The sequence below is a fragment of the Argentina silus genome (assembly GCF_951799395.1).
Source record: "Argentina silus genome assembly, chromosome: 11".
NCBI classification, from domain to species: Eukaryota; Metazoa; Chordata; class Actinopteri; order Argentiniformes; family Argentinidae; genus Argentina; species Argentina silus.
In genome coordinates, this window is record NC_139665.1 from 1,392,356 (window position 1) to 1,406,836 (window position 14,481).

General features: G+C 46.6%; 1 protein-coding gene across 3 annotated transcripts in view; it reads right to left on the reverse strand.

Moving 5' to 3' along the window:
• Positions 1 to 14,481, reverse strand: part of LOC310812273 (semaphorin-6D-like) — an 88,215-nt gene that overhangs the window by 24,355 nt on the left and 49,379 nt on the right. For 2 of the 3 annotated variants that reach the window (XM_083680748.1, XM_083680746.1), the window contains 6 exons: positions 4,930 to 5,164; positions 2,028 to 2,142; positions 1,217 to 1,274; positions 811 to 867; positions 483 to 584; positions 86 to 176 (listed from right to left, as the gene is read on the reverse strand). In XM_083680748.1, coding sequence (XP_083536874.1) covers positions 86 to 176; positions 483 to 584; positions 811 to 867; positions 1,217 to 1,274; positions 2,028 to 2,142; positions 4,930 to 5,065 — 559 coding nt within the window. In that variant the 5' untranslated portion in view covers positions 5,066 to 5,164. The remainder of the gene's footprint in view (positions 1 to 85; positions 177 to 482; positions 585 to 810; positions 868 to 1,216; positions 1,275 to 2,027; positions 2,143 to 4,929; positions 5,165 to 14,481) is intronic. The other variant, XM_083680747.1, reaches the window with a different exon arrangement.

Below are 14,481 nucleotides of genomic sequence, written 5' to 3' on the forward strand. Positions count from 1 at the left end.
TGGAAACAGACAACATTCCTTACGTAAATTTGACTGTTATTGTATCATATTTCACAGTTCCCAGATGTCAGACAGAGTCACCCACCAGCGAACAGGCCCAGGTTGGACTGGCCCGACTCAAAGGGGCACCGGGCCTGACCCACCACCTCCTCCCCCACCTGCTCCAGGTCGGTCATCTGTGAGGAGAGACAGTCACCGTCAGGGCAAAGATCACACATCCCTGGAGCCCTGAACCCTAGCCTCTACCACAACGTTAGCAGAGTCGCTAACACAGCCGTTGCTACTGGGAACGTTTAGCTCCTCCACTTGCCCTCATTCATCACTCACCTGCTTCTGCAGTGCCTCTCGGGACCGTTTCCTATTTGTGGCAAAGCTAAACTCTCTGTCTGCCTGCTCTCTCACACACACACACTTTCTCACACACACACACACACACACACACCCCCCCACACACACACACACACCCACCCACACATTCGTACCTTGTAGTTGCGGCAGGTGGGGTTGAAGGCGTTGGTTCCACAGGCGAACAGCGTCTCGTCGTTCCGGGGGACCAGCACCTTGACGTAGTTGTAGCACTCGTCCTAAACACACACAGGTACACACACTTTCAATATCAGGTGACAGGTGACAATGACCAAAATCCACAATAAATGATCCATCATCAAAACAGAATCCCGGGCGCTTAATGCACATCCCACGTCATCGCAAGGTTCCTGGTTCGATTCCGACCCTCGACACGTCTTGCATGTCATCCCTCGGTCGTCTGATTGAACAGCCAGCCAGCCGAGGCACTGTGTCCATACTCACGCTGTTTCTCCCCCTCACGGTACACTTGGCAACGTCCTTTGACCTCCACGTCAGCTTCTGCAACGAGAAGAGGAAACACGATGAGGTCACCGAAGCCCTCGCAGCACCACAGCACCAGACACACATCAGAGAGCCAGAACGCAATCCCAGAATCCCCCTGTGTGGCCGTCCGGCGTTATGTCGTTGACCTTTCACCTCCTCAGGAGCAGCGGCTGAGTTCTACAGTACGTCTCACACACCGGGGCTCCACCCCAGAGTCCTTCTCCTCAGTGTTAGGGTCAGGGTCAGGGTCAGGGTTAGGGTTAGGGTCAGGGTCAGGGTTAGGGGGGAGGTTGGATGTTCTCCATGGTGTGTTGCTCTGCGGTGGAGAAGTGAGTGGTTTTTGGGGTGTGTGCTCGTGTCTTACCAGCTGGGGGACGAAGTCTTCGGCAGCGGTGGTCAGGTTTACTGCAAACACGTGGTCCCTGTGAAGCAGAGAAGATCTGGGGTCATGGGGTTTGATACACTATTGACTAATAGATAATTGCTTATACAGCTATCTTTACACAGTCCACATCAGCAGAGGCTGGTGGAGGAAGACATCGGAGGACGGGCTCATTGTGATGCATGGAACGGAAAGAGGAACGTGTACAATCCTCCGATTTCTACCTCCACCAGCCTCCCCGGGTTCACATGCAGTATGTGAAGGATATCATGAGGTAGAAGTCAGTAAGAGACGACTAGTCTTTGTATAAAGCACCTGACGGGGACGGGTTAGACTGGCTGGGATGTTTACTGTGGCATGAAACGTTTCAACAGCCCGCAGCACCGAGAGCAGAGGAGGCTGCATACTTATGGGAATGTAAATTGATTTAACTCCATGTTTGTGGTAGACCCTGTCTTTCAAGACCAGTTTCTTGAGAGAGGACTATCACTAACTCAGATCTGATATGACCATGACTAACTCATATCAGATATGACCATCATTAGCTCATATGAGAGAAGACATCCTTCTGCGTTTGCCATTTTGAAATCAGATTAGCATGTCAGGCTTTTTCCCCATTATTATGTCATTATTACTCCATTCCAGATGGGAGGCAGAGGCAGTTAATAATAACACTGATGTTTGGCGGAGCTTTCATTCAACATGTGACCCAGAATGGAGACAGATAATAGGCTGACAGAATGGAGACAGACGATTGGCTGACAGAATGGAGACAGATGATTGGCTGACGGACCTGGCAGCGATGTAGAGTATGTGGTTAATTCGCAGCATCCTCTGGAAGTCCAGACCCAGTCTGGCGGTGTCGTTGTCCAGCACCAGGCCCTGGAACCCTGGGTACAGGTACGAGTCTGAAACACAATCATCAGAATGCATTTAGCTGATATATTATATTATATGTTTAAATATTATTTATATGTGTATAGTACTCAAAGACACTACATGCCATGGAGAGAATAAGAATAGATAGATCAATTACAAGTAAAAACGAAGTCAGTAAAAACAACAATAAAAATAGTTAAAGGTTAAAAGCAAGTTTAAAAAGATGCGTTTTGAGGGATCGTTTGAAGAAATTAAAAGATTTCCCAGTTCACGACAACCTGTTTTTGTTATAAAAACCAGACACTCCAAGCCAACTCATTATGACAGAATCCCCCTCTCAACACTTTGTCTGCATTACATGTTTGAACAGCCGCTTCACTGCTCTGTGATCCACTTCAGCACTAGCACACTTACAAAGTCTTCAGAGAGGGATTCTGTCAGAACATTAGAGTGTCTGCAAGGTGTTTTGGTTTGTTGTATTTCCAGAATGGGGCCCAAAATAGGACCACTCTCACGAAGCAACATTAAAGTAAACACTGTCGGGGCGAAGGCCAGCCTACGGTCAGCCTACGGCCAGCCTACGGTCAGCCTACGGCCAGCCTACGGCCAGCCTACGGTCAGCCTACGGTCAGCGCTAAATGCTAAAGAAGTGGAACGTCCCTTTTAAATTACAGTTTGACAGATTGAGGTCCCAAAACCGCAGTAGTTGTATTCAGTAGTATTCAGCTGGTAATAAGAGGACTATATGGGCAAGGCAAGGCTCTGCAGTTGCAGAAACTAAATCCAGGCTTCTTTGAACACTTTGAGATTCTAGTCACGCCCTGGTCCTCCCAGGCTCTGTGTCCAGGTTCAGAGTCCTGACTGGCTTGATAAAGGTCAGACAGAGGAAGAGGTAATAACCTGACATCTCTGCTGGAGTCCCTGCTCCTCTGCTAGTCTCCCCTGTTTCAATGCAAGGAATGGTATCTAAGAAACATGTGTTTGAAACCGTTCCTCATTCCGTCCCGTGCATTACAATGAGCCCGTCCTCCGATTGATTTCTACCTCCACCAGCCTCCCCTGGTGTAGAGGGTTGAGTTTGAAATAAGAACTGTATGCACACAACCCAAAAACAAGGAAGTAAAGAAATATAACAATATCCATAATTGCTCTGGATTGGACTAACACAGTGCACTAACACGGTACACTAACACAGTACACTAACACGGTACACTAACACGGTACACTAACACAGTACACTAACACAGTACACTAACACAGTACACTAACACAGTACACTAACACAGTACACTAACACGGTACACTAACACAGTGCACTAACACGGTACACTAACACGGTACACTAACACAGTACACTAACACAGTACACTAACACAGTACACTAACACAGTACACTAACACGGTGCACTAACACGGTACACTAACACGGTACACTAACACGGTACACTAACACAGTACACTAACACAGTGCACTAACACAGTGCACTAACACAGTACACTAACACAGTACACTAACACAGTACACTAACACAGTACACTAACACAGTACACTAACACAACGACTCGATCCACTAAACCAACAAACGAATATCCGTCAGCACAAGTTTGATAAAGAGAAGCAAACAGTGCGGTAGGGGCCACCTTCTTCCTCTTGAAGACTGACATAATAATCACACTCTACTCAAAGTGCAGACTGTTACGGCTTTAAGTAAGTGAGGAAATAAGCGCCTGCTCGGCCCCAGAAAAGAGATAATTAATAAAGCACCTGTACACTGCAGCCGCAGATTAAACTCAAATCAATCTGTCAGGAGGCCTTTGTTTGGACAGAGTACTGTAGCTGCACAATGTGATGCATAGGGAGCAATTTTCATTAAATGATAAGACGTCAACTGTGGCATTTTGCAGATGACAAAGATGTCATCTTAGAATATGCAGTGATGAGTTGAATGTGCTCTCAACACCAGACCCAGTGTCCTTGACAACTCCTCTCTCAGTCCATGGCACCACTCTCTTCCTTGTGCTGCGATATGGATCTCACACCATCATATGCCACAATGCAAATGACAGCATATTAGTGGCACTCACTCTCCCTTTCTCCCCCTCCCCCTCTCCCTTCTCCTCCTCCTCTCCCTCTCCCTTCTCCTCCTCCTCTCCCTCTCCCTTCTCCTCCTCTCCCTCCCCCTCTCCCTTCTCCTCCTCCTCTCCCTCTCCCTTCTCCTCCTCCTCTCCCTTCTCCCCCTCTCCTTCTCCCCTTCCTCCTCTCTTTCTCACGCTAATACTGTATACAGCAGGCCTGTCTGGTCCATTAACTACCACGTAAACCTAACATACCCCCTAATACTGTATACAGCAGGCCTGTCCGGTCCATTAACTACCACGTAAACCTAACATACCCCCTGATGTGTTCACTGTCCATTTGGAGCTAATAGGCCAGAATATTGTTGTTTATAAAAACCCTAAAAGACCACCAGCGGAAGTGGCCAACATGTTCTTAGACTACCAAGTGTTCTATGTGGTGTTTACCGAGCAACAATACTTTGATTGGCTACAAAATAAAACATCATCACTCATGCATTTCTGGTGAATAAAGTGGCAGTTCTTGGCACTCTAGAATGTTGACAATTTGGGCGACTTTATTCACCCTCGGCACTAAATGAGTTAACAGCGTGCTGGTGGAGGGTAGCACGTGGTCATCGCATGGGGAGAGATTACTATCTTGTACCATATTAGTGCACTTTAGCACCAGTCCCTTGCTGAACTACATTAATCCCCTTACATCCCAAAAGACAGATATGGAGCATGGAGGGGATACTCACGCTCCCATCCGACAATGCTGATTGGCTCTAGGTCCTTGGGGAAGGGCGTGGTCGACGCAGAGAAGGACAACAGGCAGGAAGTGATGGTGAGCGCCACCTCCAGGAGGCACCGCCGGGTCCGTTCAGGGGGAGCCATCTTGAACGTGGAGAAGAGGAGAAGTGGGGGCGGAGAGAGAGAGGGGGGGGGTCTTCAGTTAAGCATGGCGGGGGGGGGTTGCATCCACGGGACCACTGTCTGTGAAAGGAGGGACAGAGGAGAAGAGTTAGAAGAAAGTCAGACAAATGATTTAGGGCCAACCGGATTTCATTTTGAGTCGGTAACAAAATGTCCGTCTATTTAATGATATAGTATCAAGACAAAATAAGTTTTTCTTCCACATGATCTAAAAGCAGCGGTGCCTCATCAGTTCAGAACAACGGCATCAAACCTGTCATCACGATGAGGAACAGCCGTCATTTCTAGTTGAGTCACACGAAAATAAACATCCTCTGAAAAGGTCAGCCGATAATCAACCAACACAGCCGGCACGCTCCCCTGGTTGGTTTCAGGCTCTCATTGATGTGATTTGAGATAAATAATAATAATAACGTCACAAAAATCCATTTTGAGTCGCCTCTACAGGAGGTATATTCACGTTGTGATCTATCAAGCATGTGAAACCAGTATCCACTGTCAAGCCAAAAAAATGACAGCACTTCTTAAAACTCAGTGGAACACAAAAAAACCTCCTCTATCTTAAGGTTGATCTGACATGACTACAGGCTGGCTTTTATTTGCCGTATTATAGCCCTGCCTTTCAAGCTGCGGTACTTATTTTGTCGAAAATATCAACAAGGATATCAGCGATGAACGGTTCAGAGCCGAGGTCCAGATGGTTTCGACAACTACTAATGTCAACAGCTGCCTGTAACACTTCTAAACACACAGAGCCAGAACGATGACAAGTGGAAGCTGCTTACAGTAAAGGTCACTCTGGCTGAGATGTGCTCCAGTCCAGTGGACTAGATAGTGGTGCAGGACAGACCTGGCGGTGCTCCAGGAGCTCAGACAGCTGATACGCCAGGAGAGAGGAGGAGGGGAGGAGGGGGGCAAAGTTCCGTTGAACAGAAATAGAGAATTCTCTGTTTAATAAAACCATAGATCTCAGCACACTGCAGGGTAGTGACTCAAACCGTACCGTCCAGGCCAGCTCAGCTCAGCTCAGCTCTGAAGTGTGATGAAGGCAGAAGCGTCTCCACCTCTTCATGGTAAAATTCTAATATCTTCTACGTCGAATGTTGAACACTGTGATTAAAACTCTTGAATTAGGGTGACATGCTCAAGTCTTTACACTGTGTACTCCTTTGTGACAACATGCTAAAAACAAGTGGAAACACACCCTTGGTTGGGCCTAGGCTCGATCTAAACACACCCTTGGTTGGGCCTAGGCTCGAACTAACCACACCCTTGGTTGGGCCTAGGCTCGATCTAAAACACACCCTTGGTTGGGCCTAGGCTTGCTCTAAACACACCCTTGGTGGGGCCTAGGCTCGCTCTAAACACCCCCGAGAGGCATCCCCATGGTCTCAGTCAACAAAGACACAAGCCCCCCCCCCCCCCCCCCCCCCACCATCAATATCCATTAGCCAGCCCCACCCTCGTTGACATTCCTCTCAGGAGTGGAGTGTGAAGCCACCAGGTCAGGTCGTCATTCCCGCAGCTATGAATCATTCAGATTAGCATTAGCATCTACTGCTGTTTACCTTGTGACTCACGGTAGCCTGCCTGCTTTAAAGGATTACACACGGTCAGACACACAACATCTACTGATCTGCTGCTGTCAAACGGGTGCCTCTCTGAATGAAGTCATTCAAGGGATGTTTGGGGGAAAGCAACATGATATACAGTTTTTTTTATTTATCATATTATCTTATTTACTTATCATTATTTATGGAATCTAGTTGACATGACAGTGAAATCAACATTTGTTTGTTTGCTGAAGCTTGGGGCGGGGCGCGGGAGGGGGCTGCTCAAGGACAAACAGACCAACGCCTCCCAGCTAAAACAGACATGTTGATAAGCAACTCCTTATAATGAGCACAGTTTCTTGGCTATATTATGAAAGCATAAATGTGTCATGCTGGCAAGATGTCGTCGAGAGAGAGAGATTGTGCCGACTGGCAGCGGAACTGCTCCCCGTACGAACTGAGGCTACCTCTACATTTCAGGCTGGAATAAACGGTCAACCTTCTGGTATGCCAAGGATTTCAGTCTGTGCCTTTTCTTTTACAGAACCACGTTGAGCCAGGGTTTTTACCTGCACCCTCTCAGTCGTGTCCATGTCAGCTAAACTCTGTGGTGCGTAGCTGGCAATCAGGCAAACTGGGATCCTGAGTCTACCAAGGAAGACGTCAACGAGGGGTTCCTGGTTTGAATGGGCTTGACCTGCAAAGACCATTCAGAGGGAGGAATAATCAAGCATCAAATTGTTCTTTTCTACAAGTGCCATGCCCAGCCCGAACGGTAGCAAGGCGAACTGCATCAGCATCACAGGGGGGCTGGAGGAAGAGGAGGTGTGGCTGGGGCGGGGAGAGGGGGGGGGGGGGGGGGGGGAGAGGAGGAGATCCAGCTTCTTTCTTGTTTACTCTTTTTTCCGACAATCCTTTGAAATTCCACACCAGGTTCCGCACCGGTGTCAGTCAATCAACTGCTGCCCGTCTAACCGCTCCTCTCCGCGGTCGGCCGCGCATGCCTAGCGTCTGGAACGACCCGGGGGGGGGGACCACAAATCCAGCTGAGACTGATTAGGGTCCATCAGAAGCGATGGGTCTCTTCCGCTTCTAAAACCGCAATAGCCTGAATTCCGAGACCACCCCCACTCTTGCTTTCGTTTGGTGAGCGCAGCAGAAAGTGGATCCTAAAAACATTTGACTCTGTAAGAAACACTCCAGTCGGGAGGGATACAGCACTGTGATAGGCTACTGCAGACAGCCTTGTTTCCCACACTCTGAACCTGTGCTTTGGTTGCAAAGGGGTTAGGATGCAACAATATCCCACAGACCAGCGAGACTCTCCAGTCCACAACATGCGTCACTGAACCACTGTTCACTATCAGAGGCTGCAACTTAGCATTTAGCTAATTGCCTCATTTCCTCCTGTTTGCTTTCCATGTCAGTACTAATGCTAGGGATTCCCCTGGTGAGAAAGGAAGGGCAAATCAATGATTATATATATTGATTCTGTTGCTTCTTCATATTTACATAATCAATAAGACTTAATTGTGGTCACATGACCCTCCCCAATTAAGTCATATTGATTGTGTAAATATGAACAGGCAACAGAATTGGAAGAAGCGGAAAAGACCCAGCGTTTCTGATGGACCCTAATCAGTCTCAGCTGGATTTGTGGTCAATCATCAGTCTTTAGGTCATGGAACTGATGCTCATTACTGCTACATTACTACTGATGCTCATTTCCATAACCTGCTTATCACATTGTTTGGATCTTTCTTTCGGATCGATGTTTCGGTAATGAGATAAATCTGTTATTATGAAATAAAATACTTAATGTAGAAGAAATACTTTTTCCATCACAATATGTAACTGAATTTGTATGTGGTTGTGTGTCTACTTTTCGTAATGTGAAGTGTTGTACCGGTAATGAGATAAGATGTATACCTCATTAGACTTACAAATAAACATGACAATGATTACAAATGTTCGTCTTTGTGCTCTAAATGGAAATCAGTTGGTCACTGTCATTGTTATTTTATTCATAGGTGATATCTTATAATTCAGAATTTTGTGAGAATCATCCACACGGTTGATTGGTAAATCTGCTTCTTAGACATGTGCATTTGACATCTGGCGTCAGGAAAACAAGGGTCAACCTTGTTCAGGAAAGGTAGGTCTCCTTTTCAACGGCATGTTCCATTTGTTAAGGCCTCACAGTCCTCCCAGTAACAACCACCGAAGACTGACTCACAGTAGCTGTTTCTGCCTTGTCAATCATTCAAGTCTGACGCGTCGGTTCGACCAGACCGTCCGAGCATTCGGGGAGGAAGTGTCTGGGAACGAGATTAAACATAAACTCGACAAAACCCCCAGTAGACTAGAAACACACTGCTTTAATGTTCAGGCATTGCCGGCCGGCACAGCTCCACACTAGCTGAGTGTACAGAGACGGGCTTAAAAAAGAAGTCTTCTGTGATTCAATTTGTGGGATCCTCCAGGCCGCTGTGAGCCGGGGAGAGAGAGAGTCTGGCAACACAGGAGGGATGATGGGACAGAGTGGGGCTTTATTTGCAGAAAGACCCTGAGGAGAAACGACATGCTAAAGGTAATTCTTCACGCTGATGCGTAGCGAATCCAAGCGTCAGGGCCAGCTAAGCAGGAAAGAGACGGTTGGAGGGCGCGTGTCACAGACTGAACACACGACCTTGATGCTTTAAGTCATTACTGGGCCGTGATTGGTCAATTCAACGCTAATGCAGTGGCTCTCGCGCCATCGAGTCCGAACTCTTCCTCCTCATAGCCACGGAAGAGCCGTCTCTTTAGGGGACACCTGGGCTCTTCCTCCTCAAACCTCTGCACCCCATAACACCCTACATTACCAGAGCATGGAATACAATTATTATTTTATTTTTTTAAATAAAAGTTTTCTTCCTTTCTCCGGCACTGTGACTGCCGATGGCGCTTGTTCTTCTGGAAGGTTTTACTGACGATGACTGTTGTGTTGTTGATTCACCGACTGAGACAAATGGACTCATTTGCTAATTGACTTCAATGTAAATGCCTGTCAGCCTGGTGCAGTCGGTCAAACAGACAAAGCGTGTTACCATAGCAATGTATGGCCATGTTTCACCCATATGTACTACTGGTGAATTTACTCTCGCGTCTAATTCTTCGGTGGCAGTCGCTGTTCAACTAAAGCTCTTAAACCTAACAGCCAGAATGTCTTGTTGAGAGTGCTGGGCCTCTAATGCTGCTGTTGGCAGCTAACCTGACTGAACTTCGCAGGACCCTGCCAACCACCGTGGCTCACAGATTAACACAGACAGACACGTTGACAGACTCTACCAGCGCACAAATTAGCCACAGGAAGGCCAGATCTCAGCTGCCAGTGGGAATGAATGAATGGTTTCTGTAGGGTTGAGGCGTTAGCAACAGACGCTACAAATAGGCAACTGTACGTATTGATTATCATGTTATTACCATGTTATTACCCACTTATTCCAGGCTGTTATGTAAAGTGCTACCGATGTGTCTACTGAAAGAACCAGGCATTTCATGTGAACACACAGCTCAGTATAATAATAATGTGAGCCTGAAATTACACAAATGCAGTCCACATAACATACACTCTGAAGTGATCTGATACAGTCACTGTCACAGAATCATTTCATTGAGTGGCCATTAAAATAATTGATGGTATTGTATGCCTTTCTGCCTATGAGCAAGGCACTGTAATTGTGTTGTAGAAACCAATGCACCCCATAACGCCCACACATCAATGACTGCTTGTTCGATGGAAACAAAATGCATCAATAATGTTTATTATTATGATTGATTATTAATTATTATTATAGTATTATTATTAATAATAATGTTATTTCTATAGCATCTTTTTAAAAGAGTGTAGTCTATAGCTGTTCTTGTATACAGCTGTTCTTGTATATAGCTGTTCTTGTATATAGCTGTTCATGTATACAGCTGTTCATGTATACAGCTGTTCTTGTATACAGCTGTTCATGTATACAGCTGTTCTTGTATACAGCTGTTCTGTCCTCGTCGTGTGTCTCTATGGAAGAGTAGTTGCTGCATGTGTAGCAGGTAATAGGGATCCTGATCAACCATCAAACTAAGGGCCAGTGTTGATGTGAGATGGGACACACACTCACCCAACGGATCTCTCCCCCATCTCTGATCCTTAGCCCCCCCCCCGTCTCTCCACCCACCCACCCTTCAAAGCCCTGATCTGCTTTAACCACAGAAACCTGAGCTCAACCTGGGAGAATCCCGGAGGTCAGCGGCTCTGTGGGGCGATGGCTTCTGTTGTGCTCAGTCTGCCATTTCCCGAGAGGGGCCTGAACCTGGCGCACGCACGCACTCCCTCTCTAATAATCATGCTGAAGCCAAACAAACACAGAGCGCCCAGGTTTTCTAGGTTTGCACATGTTCTGTGTTTCTTTCTCTGCCATGCTTTTGTTTTTCTCACTTCACGTAAGGCCTTTATAATTGGCAACATCTATATTTTGATATTGTCTTGCTCCATCTGTGAGAAATACAGCCTCGCTTTGTATACATTAAAAACTGTACAAAGACACTGAGTCTCGAAAATCAGCTCGGACACCAATTAAAACTCAAATTACTTTAAGGCCGATGTCGGACAGATTTACACCCGGGCTATTTTTTTTTTTTTTTTTTTAAATATGTTTTTTATTAGGTCTTTATTGGGATAGAGACAGTAGAGATTGACAGGAAGGATGGGAGAGAGAGAGGAGGGATGACATGCAAGATAGGTCGAGGGTCGGAATCGAACCAGGAACCTTGCGATTACGTGGTGAGCGCATTCGTGTGCTACGCCACTAAGCGCCACTAACCCCGCCCGGGCTTTTGTTGAAAGAAAAATACTCAAAGAACGGAAACACCGCGTGGTGACGATAGTCCTTCACACAGGCACAGTAACGGTAAAGATAGCTAAGAGCTTCTTAATAAAATGTGTCCCAAGGTTGTTTTTTTGTTGCAAAAAAAGTGTGTTATATTTGACTTCGGCCACGTCACACTTCACACTTCGTGACTTCAGCCACGGGAGGTGGGGGAATCGTTTTAGGAGGAGCTAAGAAAATAGAATGTATGGCCTAAAATACACACAGTAAATGGCAAATGTCAGACTTGAATCATCGCATCAGCACCAGGACAGAAACTCATCTCTATACATTGATCTGGAGAAGCTGCATGCAGGACACGATCCCTGACTGCATCACTACCACTGATATGAGGAGGAGGTGGATGAGAGCACAGGAAAGGCAGGAATCAAACATCAGACATCACTGAGCTTGTGGTACTACAGTACTGTGTGATCACAAAGGGGCTTTTTGGAGTATACCAACTGAAAACCTGCAGAGATACAGAAAACCTGCTACTGAAAACCTGTAGAGATACAGAAAACCTGCAGATACTGAAAACCTGTAGAGATACAGAAAACCTGCAGATACTGAAAACCTGCTACAGAAAACCTGCAGATACTGAAAACCTGCAGAGATACAGAAAACCTGCTACTGAAAACCTGCAGAGATACTGAAAACCTGCAGAGACGTCCTCACTGCACAGACAGTCGAAGACAAAGTGGATTTCACAGCTCCCCAAAAGCCACCCGATCACGTCGTCCTGGACTGAGCTGTTCTCCAATTGCCGCAGTCCATTTAAATCCGAGAGCTATGAATCAAAGAGCCCTCCGCACCTTTTAAGTCCTCCGTGTTTAATACAGTGAGCTGGTGTAAAATGGCCCAGCCTCGCCTGCGTGCCTCTCCTCTCCACTCTGAGATTAAATACTTCATCATTGTGTCTGCTCTGGTATTGTTGTGGCAGGATACATATATTACAGCTTAGTAACTGGCCAGGCATGCTGTTTACAGGGACGCAGGACAAGTCATGCTTGTGGTGTTTATCTGAGGGGAATTGTGAGAAAATGGCTAACTTTCGTATGGGGAACACTAATTAGGCACTAATTTGTAGCTTTTACCTAGTAGAAGTGTTTAAAAAGTAACTAATTGGAAAATGTTGGAAAAAGGTATTACTAGCCATTGATTAGGCTTTTAAAAAATATATAAAAAATATATATAAATAAAGACCACTGCCCATGACCATTTGTGTAACATATAGAATATGATACATATGACACACTATTTACAGTTCCATCCAAAATGGTTCCTTTGGAATCCTCCATGTCCTCCTGCTTCTGTGGCCTGTCTGACCTCCATCCCGAATGTTTCAGATCTGGGATCAGTTTAACCGTTAATCATCCTCTCCTTGCTGATATGAATCACTACCACGGTCCGCCAGGCTGCCCTGAACTCTGCCTCTTCCTACACCCTCTCCAAAGCTTGTTTGACTCGGTGAAGGGGGTTGAAGCTGGTGAAGGGGGTTCGGAAGGTGGTGAAGGGGGTTGAAGGGGGTTGAAGCCAGTGAAGGGGGTTCGTAAGGTTATAAAATCAGCAAAAAAAAAGTCAAAATGACGAATGTGGACCTTTAAATGGACATGAACTCGTCTTCATACGTTGATCTGGAGACGCTCAAAATGTCGGCAAAACACGTAACGGAAAGTGGAACTCTACTCTCTCAGAGACGTAACAAGGGGATACTCCAAATTCAATACTCCAAATTCTCCTCAGCAGGATCATTCCTTAACCTTGATAAGCCTCAAATGGATTGAGTGCGAGGGAGCAGCATTCAGAAGAAATCACAAATCATATATTTCATTCTACTCAACGAAGGAGTGAATATTTCTTGTGGGGATTCTTGTCTTTAAGAGTCCTTCAGAAGGAGACAGTAAGAGAGAGAGAGAGAGAACGAAAGTGAGGGAGCGTGATTGTGTGTGTGTGTGTGTGTGTGTGTGTGTGTGAGAGAGAGAGAGAGACAGAGAGAGAGAGAGAGAGAGAGAGAGAGAGAGAGAGAACGTCTGTTGTAAAGCAGCAATGCCTTGGACCACAGCACCAGACCATGAGAGAATAACTGGGATAAGCTTTCATCATGACAGCGAACCCAGCAGCCATCTATCACGGTGTGCCGAGTGTCATGCTGAAGGACAAACACCAAAAGAGCCTTCTCTCTCCAGGCCAAGAGACGGGGGGGGGGGGGGGGGGGGGGGGAGAGATGGAAAGAGAACAGAGAGAGAGAGAGAGGATCAATTGGAGACCACAGGACAGAAACAGAGAGAGAGATTAGTAGTATTAGTTGAGACAGTAGTATTGGTGCTACACACACACACACCACACACACACACACCCACCCACACTCACCACACACATCTATACTCCACACACACACACACACACACACACACATACACACCACACACACACCTACTCCACACACACACACACACATGCATACTCCAGCCACACACACACACACCACACACACACACACACACACACACACACACACACACACACACACACACACACACACACACACACACACACACACACACACACACACACACACACTCCACACACACCTGCAGTGAGACAGTGGAGATGATCAGGCCTGTTTGTAGCAGGCGGCTAGCAGGTGCTAAGCCGAGGCGGAGGGCCATTAAGCGGAGGCTGTGATGAATGCATTGAGCTTCACAGACCTGAAGCTCTCATTACTCTGTGTGTAGTAGAGGGCTGCAGAGGCATCGCTCACGGTCTTGTGTGTGTGTGTGTGTGTGTGTGAGAGAGATGCCTTCTCGTATTTACCCCTTCTAACATTCAGTTATGAAGAAGGCCGTGATTGGGCATGCCAGTCCTTCAAACATGGCATCTTGCGTGGAGCAAAATCATGGTACTTTTTACCCTTTTTGCACAC